The following is a 21,816-nucleotide window of genomic DNA, read 5'->3' as shown; positions in this document are numbered from 1 at the left end:
AGGTATGTCGAGGTAGAGGCGGGACAAAATTGGGTGTCAACACATACCACATTAATAGCCTCTTTGGCCAAGCTTATTTTTCCCCAAAAGTACTTATTTTTTCAATAAGTGCTTATTTGAAAAAAAGTGAAGTGTTTGGCCAAGCTTTTGGGAGAAAATAAGTGCTTCTGGAGAGTAGCAGAAGCAGTTTTTCAGAAGCTAAAAAAAATAGCTTTTGTCCAAAAGCACTTTTTTGAAAAGTACTTTTGAGAAAAATACACATAGAAGCACTTTTTAAAAGCTTGGCCAAACACTAATTGTTTCTCAAAAGTGCTTTTTAAATTAATTGGCCAAACACAAACTGCTTTTCGCCAAAAGTACTTTTTAAAATAAGCTGATTTTAGAAGCTTGGCCAAACAGGCTATAAGGCAATGGAGACCCTTTTTTTTTTTTTTTTTTTTTTTTTTTAAGGCAATGGAGACAACTCATTGAGTCAATATTTTAAATTATGGATTCTAAATTTGTAATTTTTTTTGTAGGGTTCTAACCAAGAGTTACTTCAATTCGTTCTCGTATCTAATACTGTAACTCCGCCTATGAGTGAAAAGATAACTTTATGACTATGCCTCAATCCTGAGCAGGGCCGGAGCTAACCCTTCGGGCGTGTGTTTGGTCGAACTCAGTGGCTTTTGTCCGAACTATAAATTTGCATTAAATTTTTTGTTAAATATATACAAATTATTAATTAAGAATCAAGTAACTTTAAAGAATTAGAACTCCGAACCCACAAATTTCGAATCTTGGCTCCGTCTCTGATCCTAAACACGATAAGAGGCGATTATATGAATCTCACTATTTATATCCGGCATTATCTGATGGTGAATGCAGCTCGTATGCACACTTTCATCAGAACCCAGTTTTTTGGATGTAAAGCAATAAGAAAGTAAAAATCACCTAAAACTTAATAAATATTAAATCTGAGCTCATAATTTTAAAAGTGCAACGAGTATTAAGAATCTTAAAGACCGAACTTATCCAATTAAACTATGGATCCACATCTTTCAATATCTGTCTATTGATTTAAGCTTGTCAAAGTTCAATAAAATAAAATAAAATAAAACTTTCATCGTAACTTCATAATATTCATTTCTCAAATTTGTCGTTGAGAAAGGACAAGATCACAAACCAACTTGTATGCATCCATGATCGAAAAGTCAGAGAGCTGACATATTGTCATATTCATATCTGAGATAGCGGCTACAATTAATACAAGGACATCATATATACACGGGGCTACGATATGTGGAACTTACAGGTACAGAAAAAACATCATTTGACCCCTAAACTTGGCACGAAAATTCAGTTTGGAAACTAAACTTAACTTGTATTTATTTACCCCCCTTAACAACTTACGTTTTAATTATTTTCCCCCTCTAGTGGCCCAGACCTGGACGCGTGTTTGACAGTGCCTGACCCGCGCGTTAATTAATTTTTGTTAACGTTTTTTTTTAATAGAAATCAATTATTTAATACGGGGGTAACGATTATAATACCGTTCCCCCTTTCTAATCCCAACCCGACCCACCACCCTTTAGAGCCCTAAGTTGTTCTTCATCTTCATCTTCATCACACCTTCAACCAGCCCCATTTTTTTTTTCCTCCATTCATGAAATTTCTCTTGCTCACACCATTGCTCCTTCATATATGTATTCTTCCTCCACGAAATTTCTCCAGCAAAATTCTCCTCCAAATTTCTGTCCATAATCACTCTCTGTTCTAATTCAAAAATTTTGTGGGTTCATAAATGTCTCAAGGTAGCTGTTCATCTCACGTAAAATGTAATTGTGGCACCATTGCAAAACACCTCACTTCATCGACTCCTAGTAATCCCGGACGAAAATTCTACAAATGTCTGAGGCCTAAGGGCAATTCTTGTGGATTTTGGGAATGGGAAGATGAATTGTTCCCTGAGATTCAGTGGAATAATGTTCAAAATTTGACGTCGTCGTTAGATGCGGTCAAGATCGAAAGGGACAAATTGCAAGAAGAATTAATTGCCATTGAGGCTAGACATCTAATTGAAGTGAACAAAATGAAGGAGGAATTAATTGGCTTGAAGAGTAAACAACAATTTGACTTGAAAAAAGTTCTAAACTTGGAGGAGAAACTTGCAAATACAAGGATGTTGCTTTTGATTTCGTGGGGAATATTTATTGGCTTTTTGGCAGCGTCCTTAATCAACTGAATTTATGTTGTTGTATGTTGTAATCGCGTAGTTGGTAATGTAAGAACTTTATGCTCTTGTTGTAATGTAAATGTCATGGAAGAACTTTATGCTCTTGTTGAAGAATTTTGTTGTTATGGAAAATATTACCTTAAAAATTGATAGCAAAAGTCGAGAAATTTTATAAATTACTTTAAATAGAGAATCTGGAGACCTAATCTATCATTACGATCTCCGGATCCTCCTTTACATGAACAAAAAACACTATGCGGTTCTCATCTAAACATGCCTTAAAAAACAACACATCTCCTATTGTTACATCCCGTATTTTTGAACGTCGGATTAATTGTAAGTTGAGGTGGGGCCCACACGTCAAGATTTTTTTTTGGGACATGTGAAAAATTATATGAATCACATATGTGAAGTTAAACACAACTCAAGAAGGACCCTTGGGCCAAATCAAAGTGGAAGTCCTCTAAACGAATATTTTTAAGAAAACGTTTTCGGGTGACCTGACTTTGGGGGGAAAAATGGTATTATAAATTTGGAATTTGGAAAAATACCAAGAAATAGAAGTTGTAGATAATTGAATTATCTTTCCATCCATAGGTCGTGGGTTCCAAGGTGACGTCGGTACAAGGAGATATGAACGTTTTAAGATCGAAAGGTCAGTGGGCTAGGCCCAACTCGGACTAACCGAATTGGCCCAAAAAAAAAAATGAAAAGAAAAATTCAGGCCCAAGTGAGGAGGTGGCCGGCCATGGTCCTTAATAAAGGACCCAAGCCCATTTAAATTAGTCATGTGATTAATAATAAAAAGGGGCTAAGTCTTCATTTTCAACCAAGAACATTCATGAAGCAAAGAAGAGAAAAACAAACACAAAGAAGAGCAAAAATAAGGCCATTTCGGGTTTGGCCATAGAAAAATCACCCCTCAAAATCTTGCCTATAAAATTATTTTCTTGTTGAATTCCTACTAAATTAAGTGTCCTTTACAACTTGGTGTAATTGTTTTGGAAGAAGGAGCACTTATTTCTTCAAGTTGACAACTTGTTCAAGTGAAGGAGTTTGTAGAAAAAGGTAAGAATCAATTCCTTTTCTTATGTTATGAAGGTTTGTTTATGTTGTGGTATGTGGAAATGAGTAGAAATTATGGAAATAAGGAAGTTTGCAAAGTGGGTATGTATATATATATGTAGCCATGAGTGTATATATGTTGTATACATATATGAGTTGAATTTTATGTTGTATTCTAGTTGTGGTTATGGTGAAAATTATATTGGGAATGAAAGTTGAATGAATTTTGGTTGAAGTTGGAATGTAGAAGATTATGTCACTTTAGAATGATTTTGTGATATTATGGAAATGAAGTTGTTAAGATGTGAATTATGATTATGGTTGATGAAATTGGAAGATGGAAATATGTTATGGATATGTAGGTTGAATATTAGAAGTTTTGGATGAATTATGACTTTGGTGGAAAGTTTGTATATTTTGTATATTTTGTGAATATTTTGTGGAAATGATATGAAATGCTTCCGAATTGTGTTGTAATGATCTTGATTAGTGATGAATACGAGAATGTTGATATTGATTTGGAAAATATGAAGTTGGAATGAAGGTTATGACATTATGTGGGAAAGATGACTAGTTATGTTATATTGTGTTATAGTGATTATTGTTGTTGTTGGTGTTGTTGTTGGGTTGTTGTTGATTGTTTTGGCCGAGTTGAATTCTCGGGGATGCTATATGTATAGGGGAAATGCTGCCCAAATTTCTGTAGAAAAGTGTTGATTCAAGATTTAAGTCCTAAAGTCTTATGGCTAACATTTGGTAAATGTGACCATTTATAGATTTTGAGCGAAACGGGAATTGAATTTGGAAAGGCGTAAAGAGCATATAAGGTATGTAAGGCTATCCCGATTCTTCTTTTGGCATGTCCTAGGTGTACTAGGATCGGATTTGAGCCTCGGAAAATACCCCTTTTTCATTCAATGGAATTGAACCCTATAAGTATGCTTTATTGAAAGAATTGTGCAAACTTCCGCAAATTGTCTAGAAAATTATGGAATGTCCCCAGAACCTCCGTAGGTGACTTTATAAGCTTAAAATACGTAATTTGAGCCCACCGCTACGTTTGTCCCGAGGTGGGCCCACTATTTCCGATTTTACCCTTTTGTGTTTATGACTTGTCTTCGAGCATTTTTTTTTAGAAATATTCTAACTACTCTTTTAACTACTAAATAAAAATTGTTTTAATATTTCATTAAGCCTTATGAATTGTTTTGAAACTTGGGAACGATCTCAGAAAGATTATGCTTCCGTAACCCATTTTGACATTCGAATTTCACTTACTATGACTCCGTTCGATTTCATTGATTTGATCTGTCATTCGATATGCTTCATTGAGTCTCTGGAAATATATATGGTATTTTTATTGCATTTAGTATCTCACTACTCCATTCGTGGATGCCTCAATGTTTCCCACACTGAGCCCGGGCCAGGATATGTTGTCAAGCGTATTCCTCTGCATTGTTCGCCGTGCCTCGATGTGAGGGGGCAGGTATACATGTACATGGGTTGTGGAGTATGTTGTGCCATGTACACATATTCTGATATGATATGATATGATCTGTTATGGCCATCTGATATGATATGCTACGTTACGGGGTTATACCCCTATTATGCTCCTTATGTGTTGTGGCACCAGCGTCGGGGGGTGGCCACGTTCTGTTTGCCGAGTCCCTTGGCAGGGGTCGGATATGATATGGTATATGTTTCTGTACACACTCCTCATGTTTTGAAAATATGCATTTGATACTTCGGATGTTACACTCACTTCTCTGTAAGTTCTGTTTCGGTTATGATCTTGTTCCGTAATGGGACCAGGTACGACATATGTTTTCAGCGAATACTATTTATGCTATATGATCAGCATTTTGCTAATCTGGATATTCAGTTCATTTTCTGTATCTTCTGCTTCGATTATGACTTTGTTTACTACGCTCCGTGCTTTACATACTCAGTACATATTTCGTACTGACCCCCTTCCTTCGGGGGCTGCGTTTTCATGCCGCGCAGGTACAGACGACAGATTTGCTGACCCGCCTGCCTAGGACATCTATTCTGCTATTTTGGGAGTGCTCTTTTGTCCAGAGCCTATATGTTGGTACAGTCTGCTGCTACTGTATATATGTATGCTATTTAGGGGTATGACGGGGCCCTGATCCGTCTTATGATTCTGTTATAATCTGTAGAGGTCTGTAGACATACTTGTGTGGGTTCTGTATATGTTTTGGGTTGTTATGATCGGTGATGGCCTTATCGGCCTTACGTGCAAAATCTGTTCATCTGTGATATTTAGTAGCGCCAACTAACTTTTATATTAATATATTTTGATAATATGCTGGTTTGGGGTATCGGGTACGTTTGGGTGTCCAGTACGGACACTAGTCACGGCCTACGGGGTTGGGTTGTGACACCTATCCCTAATCCGGCAGCATCAATGAAGGCTTTTCAGCCTTGAGCGAGGCGCGTGTATACGCCAACCTTTTATTTCATATTATACTCATGATCGTCGTAATGAACAACAACATCCTTGTCGATGTTTGGAAGAAATTCCAGTATGTCAGTTGGAAGGATCTACAAAAAAAACATGTTATTACCAAAAGAGGTAAAAGAACAATTGAAAATATATAATATGACAACACTTACGAAATCATCTTTTTCGACGTACGATTTCGTCAATTTTTTATCAAAACATGCGGTCATTTCCATGTTATCCATCTTAGATGAAGGTTGCCTCTTTAATATCACTATATGTGTTAAGAGTTATTTGAGTTGAGTAAAAATGAGATGGAAAGAAGGCCTATTTATAGTTGAGTTGAGTTATAGTGTTAGTGTGATCAAGTAGTTAATGAAGTCTTGGATTCATTGGTTTTGACCATCACTCCCAAGTACCAACTACCATCATTTACTAACTCAGATTCAATGTGTTTGACTGCTCAAATCTGTACAATGCATTTACTTGTATCCATTCAATGTGTTTGACTGCTCAAATCTGTACACTGCTCAAATGTGTAAACACTGCTCAAATCTGTTTACTGCATTTAGTGTTATACACAACATTGTAGTCACAACTGGGCAGCTTCTCTATGCATTAATGTCATACACAACATTGCAAGACTGAATTGTCACAAAACCAGGAAATATACAGCAAAATTACAGTCACAACTGCTTAATATTGCAAGAATAGAATGTCAATACAGGGCAAAATTGCAGTCACAGCTTCAGAATTGATAAAGACTAAAATAAGCCTAAGTGCATATTTGTTTGACAAATGTACATCGTCTACCATAATTGTTTCACCAAAACAACGTCAAAATCTGCAGTCACTGCTGCATAACAGTCAGTACCAAAGACATACACATACAAGACTAAACTAATTCAACTTCATTTTTCCATTTCATTTCTGGGCAGCTGATGAACTTGTTTGACTTAAAGAGTTCAACTCAGCAGCTTTCGCCCTTGTTTTCATTCTCTTTTGTCCACTCATTTGTTGAAGACCTTGTTGTGTTATGGCTGAACTCCTTTTCCATTTTAGTCCTCCTGGTCTTGGTTTGTGATGTCCAAGACTACCAGTGACTACTGCTGAATTCATAGGCATGGTTGAAGACTGATTTGCCATTCCAGGCTGCATTAACAAAATAGATCTCCATTAGGCTAGATTGTTTGCACTAAATGGTTAATAAGGTTGCAAACTTACATTGGCAATTTTGAAACCACTTTGGGTCTGAAGTACTCTCATTCCCACAACTCTTGGCCTCTTAAAGGGTGCCCCTCTTCCAGTAACTGATGCACTTACATCAGAAGCCTAAGTCACATTTAAGGTGTCAAACACTTAGAATTGCAAAATTGATTAAGTGGTAATTTAACAAGCTAAGTAATACCTGTGATGTAGACGACTGTCCTGTACCCCTTCCAGATTGAAATGCTGCAGCAGCCATGGCCTAATTCATATTTAAGTAGTTAGACTCAATGTAAGATTGTAATATTTAATCAACTAGTAAATAACAAGGAAAGTTTTTACCTGTTTGGCAGAACCTCTTGGTCTTCCCCCTCCTCTACTTGGTTGGGAATTACTTGGTACTGTAGAAGAACCAACACTTGACCTTGTTGAACTAGTACTTGTCCCTCTCCCCCTTGCCCTTCCTCTGCCTCTCACAGATTGTGGATTCATAGGACAACCCTTCTTATTGTGACCCTTTGCATGGCACAAGCTACAGGTCATCTCAACATCTCTTTTTGACAGCTTCCCTGTTTTGTTTTCTGTCTGCTCCTTTCTTCTACACTTCATTGGCCTACCTGGCAGGTTTTTAATCTCAGGTGGGAGGACAGGAGGATTGGTTGACTTTGGCCACATTTCCATATAAGTAACAGGTTGAATGAATGAGTTGTATGTTTTGAGGTAAGTGTCCTTAGTGTAACAATGTGCAACATAGTCAAAATGTTCCAATTTTCTGAAATGAAGTGCAGCTATGGCATGACAGCAGGGAATGCCTTTCAGCATCCAAGATATACAAGTGCAAGTATTGGTGTTCAGATTTACTATGAATTTATTACCCCAGTTGTCCTTGACCTCAAAGCCATATTCACCATTCCATTCAAGAGTACACTTCATTGACTTTGATGTGTTCTCTTGCAATACCTTCAAAGCCATTGGGCTGATGTTTGTTATCCAAGTCTCAGTAAACTCTCTTAGTTGTCCAACCGTTCTCATCATTTTGACTCTAATTTCCTCAATCATTGTGATAATGGTCTTGTGTCTTGGCCCCAAAATCTAGGAATTAAAACTCTCGGCTATGTTGTTGTCAACACTATCACAACAGCTGAGGTATTTAAAGTAGACCTTGGATCACCTATCTATGTTGTAATACAACAAATCTCCATTTATTCCATCACCTAACTTCTCCATATGATCCAATTTTTTTTGCAACTCCTGCTCATATGTGGACTTAGCACATCTCCAGAAGCAGTTTCTAATCTCTATGCCTTTCCATTTTTTGGAGAAATTGGCAAGCACATGTCTTGCACACATTCTTTGTTCTGCATTTGGCAACAGATCCTTTATGGCTATATTCAGACCCTACAATAACATGTAAAAAATATTATGTGACAGTAGAGCAGCATAAGTTAAAAAAAATGAAAAAAATTCAGAAATCAATAACCAAGAATACATTACCTTTTGCATATCTGAAAGAGTTGTCAAACCAGTCCCAGCTCCAAGCTCAAGATCATACCTTAGAATGTTGACAAACCATCTCCAAGTAAAAGTATTCTCAACTTCAACCACTACCCAAGCCAGTGGTAGCATATGGTTGTTCCCATCCTTACAAATAGCCACAAGCAATTGCCCTTTACTAACATCTTTTAAAAAACACCCATCCAACCCAATTGCTCTCCTACAACCAGCCTTGAATGCCTTCTTCATGGCATCAAAACATATATAAAAGGACTGAAACCTTTTGATTCCACCTTCAAAAGTTTATTCACTCAGCCTAACCACACATGTGCTATCTGGATTAGTCCTTAAAAGCTCATCCCTATAATCCAAAATTCTTTTGAACTCCTCTACATTGCCACCCATGATTTGTTGCACAACAATGCTTTTGGCTTTCTTTGCCATAGTCCTACTAATATATACCTCCAATTCCTTTCTTACCAAATTTTGAAGCTCAAAAATTCTAATGCCAGGTTCAGAAATAATTCTATCCTTGTACCTTTCTGAAATATACAAAGAATTTACCAACTTCTTCTTTGTTGTGCCATTGCACTTGTGAACAGGATTATAATTCTTCACAACAAAATCATTTGTTCTAGAATCGTAACTGACAAACAATAACCATGGACAACCAGCAGTGCATTTTACCCTCACCCTAGTTGGTTCATTGACATATCTATCCAACTCTACATGTTCTTGAACTGCATACCTAGTAAGTGTCTTCCTAAACTGTTTAGCACTTTCAAATGCAAGACCAGTCTCCCAAACTATTTCTTTACACTTAGGATAAAAAATAACCCTATTTCTAATTCTTTTTGGTCTCCTTGACTTTTTGGTAGGCTTTTCAACCACACCTTCATCATCAGTCTCTATTTCAAAGCTAACAGGTTCATCTGAGCCATAAAATGGCTCATCCCCACCCAATTTTCCTTCAAATGTACTTTTACTCCTAGATAAATATTCATCATTTCCCATATCTACACCCTTTGGCCCTAAATCTATCCCTTCAGAACTCTTAGCCTTTTCTTTCTTCTTTTTTGATTTTACAACCACCCTATCTTTCCTTAGATTCCTATCCTCCTCATGGACATCACTATCAAATTCTTCTTCTTCACCTTCCTCTACCACTACATTGTCAGACTCCTCAGATTCACTCTCACTTTCTAAGTCAAAATCATCATCATCATCATCAGCTGCTGAAGTAGTAGTAGCTGCAGTAGCAGATGAAGTCCCACCCAAGGGTTCATCAAGACCAGCAGCCTCTTCAAACCCTAAGCCTTCACTACCCCAAATGTTTGACTACCCTTACCCGCCCCAACCTTTTCATTTATATCTTCACATGTGGGGTTATCAAAAGCAGTAAAAGATTCCCCACCCACAAGGGTAATATGCGGAAGAGCATGGGGGACCACAATAGGTTCCTCAACAAGATGAGTCACAAAAATTACAACAATATCTCCGTTTTTTAATTGAGGTGCAATACCAATAATGTCCCTCTCACTTTTAACTTCTACTACAAATCGACATTTAGGTGGTCTAATAAATACACAACAAGATGAAACATTGTAACCGATTTCTTTAACATAGTAAACAAGCTCAAAATAAGAGAATTTATCAAGATCAACATCAAAATAATCTGTCACACTACCTCCAACATACTTAATACGAGGGGTTTTTTCTAAATTACCTCCGTGGTTAAACCTCAAAGTCACAAACACATCGTCCATTTTCTTCACAAAATCTAAAATTGAAAACAAATGAAAAATTACAAGATTCAGTTACCATTTACACCAAAAAAAAAAAACCGAGTTAAAGATATTTTTTTTGCAACTGAAAAACAGTAAAATCGAAATCTAGACAAACCCTAACGAGAAAAACAAGAATCGTGTACCTTTGTGGCTAACTAATCTTCAATATCACTCAGAAACGACAAGATTTACGTATATTTTGGGTTTTTAACTTTGCAATGATTGATTTGTGTAGTGTGGAGGTTTGGTTGTGTAGTGGAAAGGGGAAAAAGTGTCGATTAGGAACCGTGGTTGGGTCTTTTGTTTGGGATGGGTCGGGTTAATTGGGGCTGGGTGGGGACGAGTAAAAATATGTTGGGGAATTAAATAATGACGTGGACCAATTAGCTCACGCGTGTCTAACACTACCCAGCCCTCAACTGGTCTGGGCCACTAAAGGGGGGAAAATAATTAAAACGTAAGTTGTTAAGGGGGGTAAATAAATACAAGTTAAGTTTAGTTTCCAAACTGAGTTTTCGTGCCAAGTTCAGGGGTCAAATGATGTCTTTTCTCTTACAGGTACCTACTTGTTCAGATTATATATATATATATAAGGCAGTGTTTTAAAAGGCGTGGGCATAAGGTAAGGCGTTTTACATATGCCTCGCCCAGGCATAAGCTCTGAGGCACGGGGCGTAAGCCCCATGGGTACTTAATTTTTAATATTTTCTAAATTAATAAAATAACAATATAAGTAAAAAATATATTAAAATTATATAAATCAAAAAGAATTAGTAGTATAAAAATGTATATACTTATTATTAACATGCTAACATATGCATGAACTATTAAAAAAATCTTGCAAAAGTGAACGTAAAGATGAATTACACAATAACATGATTATGATAAAACATAATTAGAGTTGACAAAACGATACTATGTTCTAATAATTCAAAGATAAAATTGACAATAATATAAAGTTATTATTTTAAAACCTAAAATTAGATACAAAGTAATACTCATTATAATACAAATAGTCAGAGTAGAGTCTTCAAAACATTATTTAAACTAGAGTGATATCAAAAGAAATTCTAAAACTAAAAACTATCTTGAAAAAGATAAATTGAAGAATGCTAAGAAAATCTTGAAGAAAATAAAGCATAAAGAAGGAAAATGCAAACATGGAAGATAGTAAAAATTGGAGGACAAAACTATTTGCTTTGTAGTTTACTTTGCATACAAAGGTGTAAAGTGTATATGCTTTCCGTAAACAACAATGAGAAAAGTTTATGAAATTAGGATAAACGGTTAGAAAAAACTTTTGACTTTTTGAGATATTTAGTTTGAGAATTTTCTATGAGTTAATTACTGGATACTTAACATTTTTTTTTTAAAATATTAAGCAATTTTGGCTCAAATTTGTAAAAGTTTCCAGGGCTTACGCCTCAAATGAACGCCCCAAATGTTGGGGTTTACGCCTAGGTGAACGCCCCAAAGGTTGGGGCTTACGTCCCAAGATACTTACGCCCCGCCTGTACGCCTCGATGCATTTTTGGTACGTCTCGCCCCGAGGCTAGCCCCCGGGCTCGCCCGAAAAATGCCTTTTAAAACTATTACAAGCTATGTTACTTGAACTCTCCTAAACTATTGTCGGATGCGCGTCGGATCCTTAAAAAATAGTATATTTTAAAAAGATCCGATACGAGTGCGATAACACTTTCAAAGAGTCCAAGTAACTTAGTATGTAAGTACTATATAGTACTCCAGTAATACTTGTTAGAAGTCGCGTGAGCCGTGATGCCAAAATCAAAGAATTTGATCAAATAATGGACCAGTACAAGCTATTATTGGTAGATCTATTAAGCAGCTGGAAAATAGTCTTGGGATTTCGTGAAAAAGAAACTCTAATACTCCCTCTGTCTCAAAATATTTATCATCCTTACTAAAAATATTTACCGTTTTATTTATCCAAGACAAAATTAGGTAGCTTTTTCTCATTTTACCCTTGTATTAATTACATCAATGGACTGATTTTGTGAGTTCACATACCAACATTTAAGAGATTTCATCATTAATGGAGTAAATATTTATTGAGGAGGAGAACATGATGAAATATGTTAAGAGGGTAAAATAGTCAAAATGCTACCCTTATAAATGCTTTCTTAATGGGCGTGTAAATAAAAAATGCGATAAATATTTTGAGACGGAAGGAGTAGATTTAAATTCCAAATCATGCGAAAGAATGAATCGATCATCGACACTAGAAATAGCAAGAAATAACAAAAATGTAAAAGAAGCATGTTAGAAAGTGTAATGTTTCTCACAACGGATATATAAGAACATCCAAAGGGGCTGATAGAAATTTTAAACTATACTCAACACATGCTATCTTAATTATTTAAATTTTAATGTTCGAAATCTTTCACACAATAAATAAATATGAATGAACACAAATTCCACTAAGAAGCCAGAATGACATCAAGAAACTTCTGAAGTATTTGTTCTAGAAGTAAAATTTTATTAGAGAGAGAGAATCAGAACTATAAGGCGAGAAAATATAAAAATTGACTTGACTTTGAAGAAATAAATTCAGAACTTTCAAGCAATGTTTATGTTGAATTTTCACAGCTGTACTAGGAACTAGGAAGGTGCGAGTTAGGTTCGTGACCTCTATTTTTCTGGACTTCCTATGCATCTTTGGTCTAAATTCGCCTAACAAAAACAAAATCAAAACGGTGAGCTCTACTTGTAATTCTTAATTGTTTTTGTTTTCTGTCTAGTACAATATTTGAAATATTTAGTTTAGGGTCTAATAAATTTAAATTCACGCCGGAAAAAAATACTTCCTAGCTAGGGATCCCATGAGACTTTGAACACTAAACTTCTAATTAAAAATGAACAATACTTACTATCTCATTGCAATTTTGGTGGTTAATTCTTAATCAATTTGCATTGCCTATTATCCGACTACCCTATTCTATATATCTACCTTCTCTTTCTCTAGTTGCCTTTTAAATTGGTGGGGAGGTTGTGGAAGAGGTTGGGGTAGGAAGGGGAAAACCAATTTTAAAATTTAATAAAGGAAACTACTAGGAGTATTAAGTTGATGAACAATATAATCCCAGTGGAATACTACAGCATCTGGGGCATAGTTAAATGCTAATACAAAATCTCAAGTCATAAAAGCTTCTGAATTATAGCCTAACAGACAGGTCTTTTCCCTCTTAAACGGCAATGACTTCTCCATACAACTCTCCTTTCCCCACCAGAAATATATTTTCTACATATAAGGAGATTATTGTTGGATAGGATATTTCTTTAATTTTTATTGTTAATATTAGGTATTAAAAAACAGAATAATTAAATTGTTTACACTATTGAGAAATGAATGTCATTTTGCAACTTAAATGCTTTCTGCCATCTATGCCACGCCATGCAAATGTATGTGAAGTCATTTGAAGGCGAGCATGAAAAGAGCCAACTTCTCCTTAAAATAAACAAACAAAAAATCAATAAACCAGATTAGGTACATTTAAGAAGAAATTCCTCATTTATTATGCAATAAATATCAATAACTTATTCTTAAGAATCCACCTTCCGTATTTTCTTTAGATTTTTTCCTTTTTTTTTCTTTTTCTTTTTCGGAACAAATTGTTTTATCAAATTCAACTTTTACATTATGGAACTTCTGAAATCTTATTCTTTTTATGGTTTAATTATTTGGTATTCATAACCTACCAATTCAATTAATTCAATTTCGTTTCGCGTAAAATTACTAAGGGGGAAACACTCTCCATCAAGAATTTTTTTGTTTTTTGAGCTCAAACTCGAGACTTCAATATGTTAAAGGTGAAATAATCTCATTCATCTCATCGCATCTTTTGATGGTGAAACTTTGAGATCAGTGAAGCCGTGAACCCAATAAATCAATTTCAAGATCCCCAAGCCAATAACCCAAAAAAAGGAGGATGAAATTGGATAAAAACTTACTCGTTCCCGATATTTACATCAAATCTTACTACTTTATCACGGTTAAATTAATAATTAAGAATAGAATATGTACTAATTAACTATGATCTAACAATAAGAATGTAAATTAAGATATTTGTTATTTATTAATAGGGTTAGCATAAATAGCGGATGCTTGTAAGTTTAGTGAGAAAATAGTTTAGGGGGAAAATGACTGGAAGAAACTTTTTGGGTTTGATACTTCAACAATGTGGTTGTTGTAAACATGATTGTCTTTTTCGTCTCATTTCAGTCCATAATATATGTTGTAAATTTAAAATGATTAAAGGTTTGGAAGCGTCTTTCACTTTCAGATAAGCAAAAAATAAGTTGCATTGCTTGTCATTATCTGACAGAACATTACAAGTTTTGGGATAATATCCAACATCATTAGTTAACAAGTCAAATCTGTTTCAACTGATATTTTGGAATGAATAATTGATGATTTCATCGTATTAATCAAAAGGTTTTAACCTCTCAAACGACGTGGCTTTATCTAGTTGTGTTAGTTGTTTATTTCCTTATCTATAATTTGTTGTAATTATCCTTTTATTAACTTAGTATTTTTAGTTGTGATGATAAAAAGCACATTATTCTACAAAATTTGTTTTTAAACACCAACTTGTAACCCAACACCGATAACTAGGTCAAGTATAACATGAAGTCATATTGATTTGTCATGACTTACATGTCACAATTAACTGTTATTGCGTTTCTTTACAATCTATGTCACTCATCTTAAGGTTCTCTTAACCTATAAATTTTCATTAAACTCTTTTTTGGTAAATAATTCTTCTATTAAACTTAAAACAACCAATTCCGCACACAAACCTTTAAAGTTGGAGACAAAATTTAAATACAGATCCCAAATATATGTCATAGAAATCATCCATAGGCCGTAGACAAGAGGCTCTAATAGAATTTTCTTCGCCTAAAAAGTGTACACCATTTGATATTTACATATGTAACTTATATTTAAAAAATAATTAAATTAATGAATATAATTAAATTAATATTATGTGAGTTGAAACCTACATCTTGTTCTGACCTCTATAAGTATTGACGTTCAGTGACTGTAGACTATCTTAGATTTTTTAAAACTACTTACTGTGATTTTTTTTTTTTTAAATACTTTCATAAGAGGTAGTGATCATAGGTGGTGGAAGAGCATTCATGCACATTGCACAAGTAGTCTTTTTCTGTCAGCAAAAATGGACCTAATTACCGTGCCTTTAGGTTTCTGATAAGATTTTGAATGCTTCCAAATTGAGAAAAGAAAGAATTAGAGAGGAAAAGGTGGAGATAGTTTCAGGTTAGAAGACTTGGTCATAGGGTATTAAAGTAAAATCAGAATTGAACAAAATTAAGTGACTGATTCTCTATTGTCCACCCAAAGTAACGGCGGACTTCATTAAACAGATTTCTTGTTTAATTAATTTGCGATTATGGATTTTAAGTTCTTCGTCCACATTTTACAGTTCCTTGGTTAAACAATTGTATATATGGTAACAACTTGGAACATGTCATATCTGTAATCAAATTGCATATAAACATTCGCAGTGAAAATAATTTTTGCGTCATCAATATAAATTTAATCAATTATAACATATTATTTTGTCGTATTTAATCCGTTATTGCAAATTAAATTAACTTAATTATGTATAAGGAATACTTCCTCTCTATGGGCCTTATGGTTGGAGTTGGATCAATGAATTCTGGATACTTGATATTATAAAAATAACTTTATTTTTGTTGGATACGTATCCACTAAATTTACTAATTCTTGAATGCCGGTAATATGGAGAGATAATTTAAACTATTTTCGTGTTTTATGATGACAAGTTAGTGAAAATATTTGAAATACATCTATTAGAACTGAAAATATTCTCTCATATACTTGTTTGAAGTAGTGTTTAAGATTTTTAAGAATTAAACACCATAAATTATTGGTATCAAACTAGAAGATGCACCTTAATTGATTATTATACTTTAAAGTCTTCTTAACTTGTGAGTTTAAGAATAAAAATTGACATTTTTATCTAACAATAAAGTCAAATGGTAAATCGTTTACCAAAATAAGTCTTAACATGTAGTGTAACTCTTAATTGACCACATTTACATTTGTACTTGAAATTATACGTTTTAACAGTCTTGTAAATTTCTAGTTTACTTTGAAATTTATGTTCATCTTTTGCTTCTTAAAGTAGTAATTAATTTTAACTTTCCTTGAAACAATGTTGACTTTTAGTTCTTAACTTATTGTATCCTCCACTTTGCTAGCTTCTACTAACATTAAAATTAAATGAATAATTTATTAACTTCTAATCGTCGCTTAAATAGCAATTATACAACTTCCCAACCATATTGGTTTAACCCACCGATATAAATTAAGTGATGTACAATTTGTTTACTCTTGAGCATTGCCAATTGGTGAATATGGTATTTCAATAAAATTCAATATATCACACATCTATCAGCTTGTCAACATAGTAACTCTCGCTTGACATAAACTTAATTATCAAAATGTCATGAAAATTTTCATTAACTTGTCATATGTACACCAATTAATTGTGTTCTCATTTTAATTTTTTTTTTCACAAATTATTAAATACATTAAAGAAAATATTTCAAAATTACGAAAAATGGCATATACTCTCGGAAATTCTGCCCAATCTAAAAATTGAGTGCGTAAAAAAGAAGAAGACTTAACCATAAATAGAGCGAGTAAAAATTATAAAAAGTCAAAATTCAAATTTCATCAGTAGATGCAAACATATTGTTGTAGTAGGTGATTTCCTGTAATCTTTGTTCAAGTTTTAGTAAATAGAGTTATCCTATTAATTGTGTTTATGAGAAATTCAAATACTCGATGAAATTTGTCGAGCTTAAATGCAAGTTAATCCAAACACCCTAGCTACTGTGCAAGTTGGTTCAAACTCCATCATTATTAATAATAATAATAAAAAAAAACTTTCACTCTTTAATCAATTAATTAAAAGAAAATCAAGACGTAGGGAAGTCCGTGAGAGAAATTAACCTTATAAACAAATCATTTTTTTGTACGGATTGACCTCTTTTGGGGTGGTCTTTAAATTTTGGCCCTCATATTTGTGGTCTTTTAAGTTTTGTCCTTCGCTTGGAAAGGTGGGCGAATACCTGAGGTTTTGGGTTTGAACCCCCGCTCAGGCATAAAAGAAAAAAAAAAAATCGCAAGGCATGGCTGGGGGGCATGTATGCCGGATCCGGCATACACTCCTTAAGGAAAAACTAAAGTTATGTCGGATCCGCATAACTAAAAGTTTGCCCCATAAGGCAGAATTTTTCCTTAAGGCATAGTTTAGTTATGCCTTATGGGACAGACTTTTAGTTAAGGCATAACCAAAAGTATGCCTCATAAGGCAAAACTTTTCCTTAAGGCATAGACTTTGCCTTATAAGACAAATTTTTAGTTATGCCTTAAGGAAAAGTTCTGCCTTATGGGGCATACTTTTAGTTATGTCTTATGGAGCACACTTTTAGTTAAGGCATAACTAAAAGTATGCCCCATAAGGTGAAACTTTTACTTAAGGCATAACTAAAAGTTTGCCTTGAAAAGTAAAAAAAAATAAAATATATGCCTCAAGACAAAGTCTGCTCCCTCCGGCAGACTTTTAGTTCTTAACTAAAAGTCTGCCGGAAGGGGCAGAGCGAAATTCAAATTTTGTCTTGTAATTTTTTTTTAAAATTTTAACTGAGCGAAGATTTGAATTTAAAACCCATACATTTTAGGTGAAGGGTAAAAATTAAAGACCACACAAAAGAAGGTCAATTCGCACCTAAACAAATTCCGAAGTGTTTCACTTTCACACACCAGCTGACGACAATGGTAAAATAAAAACGGAAAAACTCTCTCTCAACATTTTAGTTGTGTGAACTCCACGCGCGGCCCCATGCAACCTCCCGACGACCCTAAAACGGTGCGTCCAGTGGGGGAACCGGCCCCTAACACAGGGGCGACAACATCTATTGAGGAAATAGGACCAAAAATCTCTTATGCGAATACGATTGCGGCACCAGCCCCAATTCCAACTTCGGATACTCGATACGGATGTCCTTCAGTTACAACCAGAAGAACCTACCACAATGGTGTAGATGCGGTCATCTTCAAATCTAAGGATTACTACAGAATCATGGCTAAAGAGTGCAAACACACTCTAATTGGAAAATTTCTAAAAGGACGACCTAAGATTGATGTTGTTCGATCTGCCTTTTACGAAAAAATCACATTGAAAGAAACTGCAGTTATTGGGGCTTATGATCATAATTTGGTGTTCATTGATTTCAAGAACGACGATGATTGTAAAAGAACCTATTTCAAACGATCAGTTGAAATCAATTGGGTGCAGATGTGGATCCAGAAGTGGCATCCAGACTTCAAACCAGAAGAAGACTCCCCAATTGTTCTAATCTGGGTACTTCTTCCTAAACTCCCTTTTCACTGTCATGCTTGGCACTACGTGAGACAAATATTAGCACCTGTAGGAATTCCACTTAACATGGATACTGCTACAACTAGTAGAACTAGACCAGGAATGGCCAAGGTTAGAGTTGAAGTGGACCTAACTAAGCCCCGTCCTGATAAGATCTGGGTGGGAATGGAAGATGAGTCTCACCTTCTCAAAGGATTTCATCAGAAACTAGAATATGAGAGTGTGCCAAAGTTTTGTACGTACTGCAAAAAACTAGGACATTCACTAGTTCAATGCAGATTTGCCAACAAGAAAAAAGATAATACTAATGAGGAGATTAATCAGCAAACAGTTGACACAATAGATACAAGTAAAGATGAAGTCATTGAGGAAAATGACAAGGAAGAGGAAAGGGAGGAAAAGGGTCAGATTGAAGAAAAAGCAGCTGAAATGCAAGCGGCTAAAACCAAAGGAGAGAAACACAGGGAGAAGAGAAAACAAAGGAGAAGGAGAAATGCACTAAAAGTGATGAGAAACAAGGGCAATGGAAATAACCAAAACAAGGAAAAGAAACAACTAGAGGAAAGGAAAGCTGAAACTCATAAAGAGGCCAATGTTGAAAAACACCAGGATAGTAGCAACAACAATGAGAATAAAGACAAGCAATCTGGAACTGAGGAACAAAATACACCCACAGAGGAAGAAGAGAGTCAAAAGGGGGAAAAAGTGGATGATAGAAACTCACAGATCGAAGGAGTAAGTCCTACAAAAGACCAACATGAGAAGACAAGGGATAATCAAATGCAAAAATCTGTGGTAGTGATAACTACTACTGAGAATGACGAGGGTAATAGGCAAGATATAAGTGATCCTATCAACCCTCCAATCAAGACTCATAACATATTTCAAAGTATAGCTAATGACACTGGCCAACTGGATGATGAAATTAATCAAGGACAAGACACTGAGAATACCATATCAGAAGAGATGGTTCCAGGAGAAAATCAGACTTTAATTATGCAGAAGGAGTTGAATGATACAAATATGGTTAGAGCCTCCACAGAGAAATCGGTGACAGACTCTAGCAATCACAATAAAGAGGATGATGATGAAGAGCAATTCAAAGAAGACAGGGCAATAGAGCAAACACAAGAAGACAATTTTTATGAGGTAGAAGTTGCTGATAGCTTAATAAATGCCTATGCTCAATAACCTGCAATAATAACAGAGGTGGAGAATCAGTTCAAAGAAGTCATAGACAAAGGAAATCTATCTCCTAAAGGAACTGAATTCCTGAAGGGAAAGAAAAACAAAAAGCCAAGTTCCTCAACTCCTGCAGTGATTACCAGAGGCAGGGGCAAAGGATAAAAGAAACATCAATGACCTCTTTCCCTATGATTAATACAATCATATGGAATATAAGAGGAATAAGCTCCAAGGGGGCTTTTGATAGACTTAAAAAAATTATTCAGATATACAAGGTCAATTTTGTGGCTATACAAAAGCCTTTGTCCACAATGCTATAATCAACAAAACCAAGATTCAGAATTACAAGAGGAGATTGGGCTTTGATAAGGCTGTTGCAAACAAGAATGGAAAAATTTGGGTGTTCTGGGATGATAATTTCACATGTAAAGTTATCAGCGATCACAACCAACAGCTAACTCTGGAAGTTCATCACTGTACAATTCTTGAGGCCTATTTTGTGACTATAGTATATACTAGAACTACCATCAGGAAAAGGAGAAGACTTTGGGATAATCTTAGAACCCTCAATAGCCACATTAGTGAAGCTTGGACTATAATGGGGGATTTCAATTCTATTATGGAAGTTGATGAGAAACAAGGAGGAAGACAGCACAGACTAAGCAGAAGCTTGGAATTTGTAGGATGTATGGAAGATTGCAACATGCTGGATGCTGGATATACATGAGACAAATTCACTTGGACTAATGCTAAATGCTGAGGAAAAGGATCCTTATGAGACTGGATAGGGTAATGTACAATGACTACTGGTCTTAAAAGTTCCATATGGTCAATGTTAGACACTTACCTAGGGCAGGTTCTAATCACAGAATTCTTTTGATGAAATGTGGTTTTGTAGAACCTCCTAAAGTTAAGTATTTCAAGTTTCTCAACTCCTAGATTGAGCAAGAGGATTTCATGGATATAGTAAAAGACTCTTGGCAGATTGAGGTGAGGGGCAATCCCATGTGGATCTTACAACAAAAGCTAAAAAGGCTGAGCAACAGACTTAGCCACTGGTGTCACACCCCATTTTAACCTGGGTTAGAGCGGAGTACAACATATTGGAGATTCTTTGTTGCTTTTTTTTTTTAAAGAGTCGCCACCTAATTGATTTTTACAGTGAATTAGGACACCTAATTATTAACTAAGATAAAGTTAAAACTAAACCTTTGTTAATGGTCTGCTTAACCAGTGTGATTCTAGGTAAGGGTTCTATATCATCCTAAAGGGAAGGAGTTAGGCATCCTTTAGAATCCGTTAAACACGGTTATCCGGCCAAACTTAGGTTAATTAATCAATGTTGGATATAGTATCAAATTTTAAGAAAACATTGTTTATGCGGATAAGACTTGTAAAATATAGCAATTTATGCAAAAGAGAATTTTATTTGTCATTTTTATAAGGTTGTCAAGTAATAAGGTTGTTAAAATGGGACTAATAATTCGCATAAGATGGAATTTTAAAATGCTATTTGAAATAGAAGTTTATAAATATTGTTAAGATTTAAAATAAAATACTAAATGAACTTATGAAAAAGAATATAATAATTTGTATAAAAGGAGGCTTCAAATGCCATATAATTTGTAAATATTATTAATGTTGAAATATAAGAAAAAATGATGTTTAAAAATGAAATTTGTAGAAAATGCAATAATTCACGTAAAAGAAATTGCAAATGTCATACGAAAATAGCTTATAAATGTTGCAAAGATTTTAATTAATGATGCTAATAGAACTCGCATGAAATGTATAAGCAAAAAGAAAACGCGGATTTGCGTAATGTTTTAACAAATATTTGAAACAAACTAAATGATGATGTACTGATTGACTCTCGCGTTTTGGAAGTTCAAAATGTTCTTCAATTCCTATTTACGTGTTAATGACGTTTCGAAAAAAAAAAAA

The 21,816-nt window shown here is 34.8% G+C and overlaps 1 protein-coding gene across 1 annotated transcript; it reads left to right on the top strand.

Annotated features, from left to right (window-relative positions):
• The first annotated feature begins 1,783 nt into the window (after positions 1 to 1,783).
• LOC132617027 (uncharacterized) lies at positions 1,784 to 2,224 on the top strand. The gene has a single exon (XM_060331879.1). The coding sequence runs from the start codon at positions 1,784 to 1,786 to the stop codon at positions 2,222 to 2,224; it is 441 nt and encodes a 146-aa protein (XP_060187862.1).
• The last annotated feature ends 19,592 nt before the right edge of the window (positions 2,225 to 21,816 follow it).

The sequence above is a fragment of the Lycium barbarum genome, chromosome 1 (genome assembly GCF_019175385.1).
Source record: "Lycium barbarum isolate Lr01 chromosome 1, ASM1917538v2, whole genome shotgun sequence".
Classification (NCBI taxonomy): domain Eukaryota; kingdom Viridiplantae; phylum Streptophyta; class Magnoliopsida; order Solanales; family Solanaceae; genus Lycium; species Lycium barbarum.
The sequence above is the reverse complement of the archived record's forward strand: the minus strand, read 5'-3'. Positions and strand labels throughout refer to the sequence as shown.

Coding starts and splice junctions, on each gene's coding strand:
- LOC132617027 (XM_060331879.1), top strand. CDS start 1,784: ATGTCTCAAGGTAGCTGTTCATCTCACGTAAAATGTAATTGTGGCACC.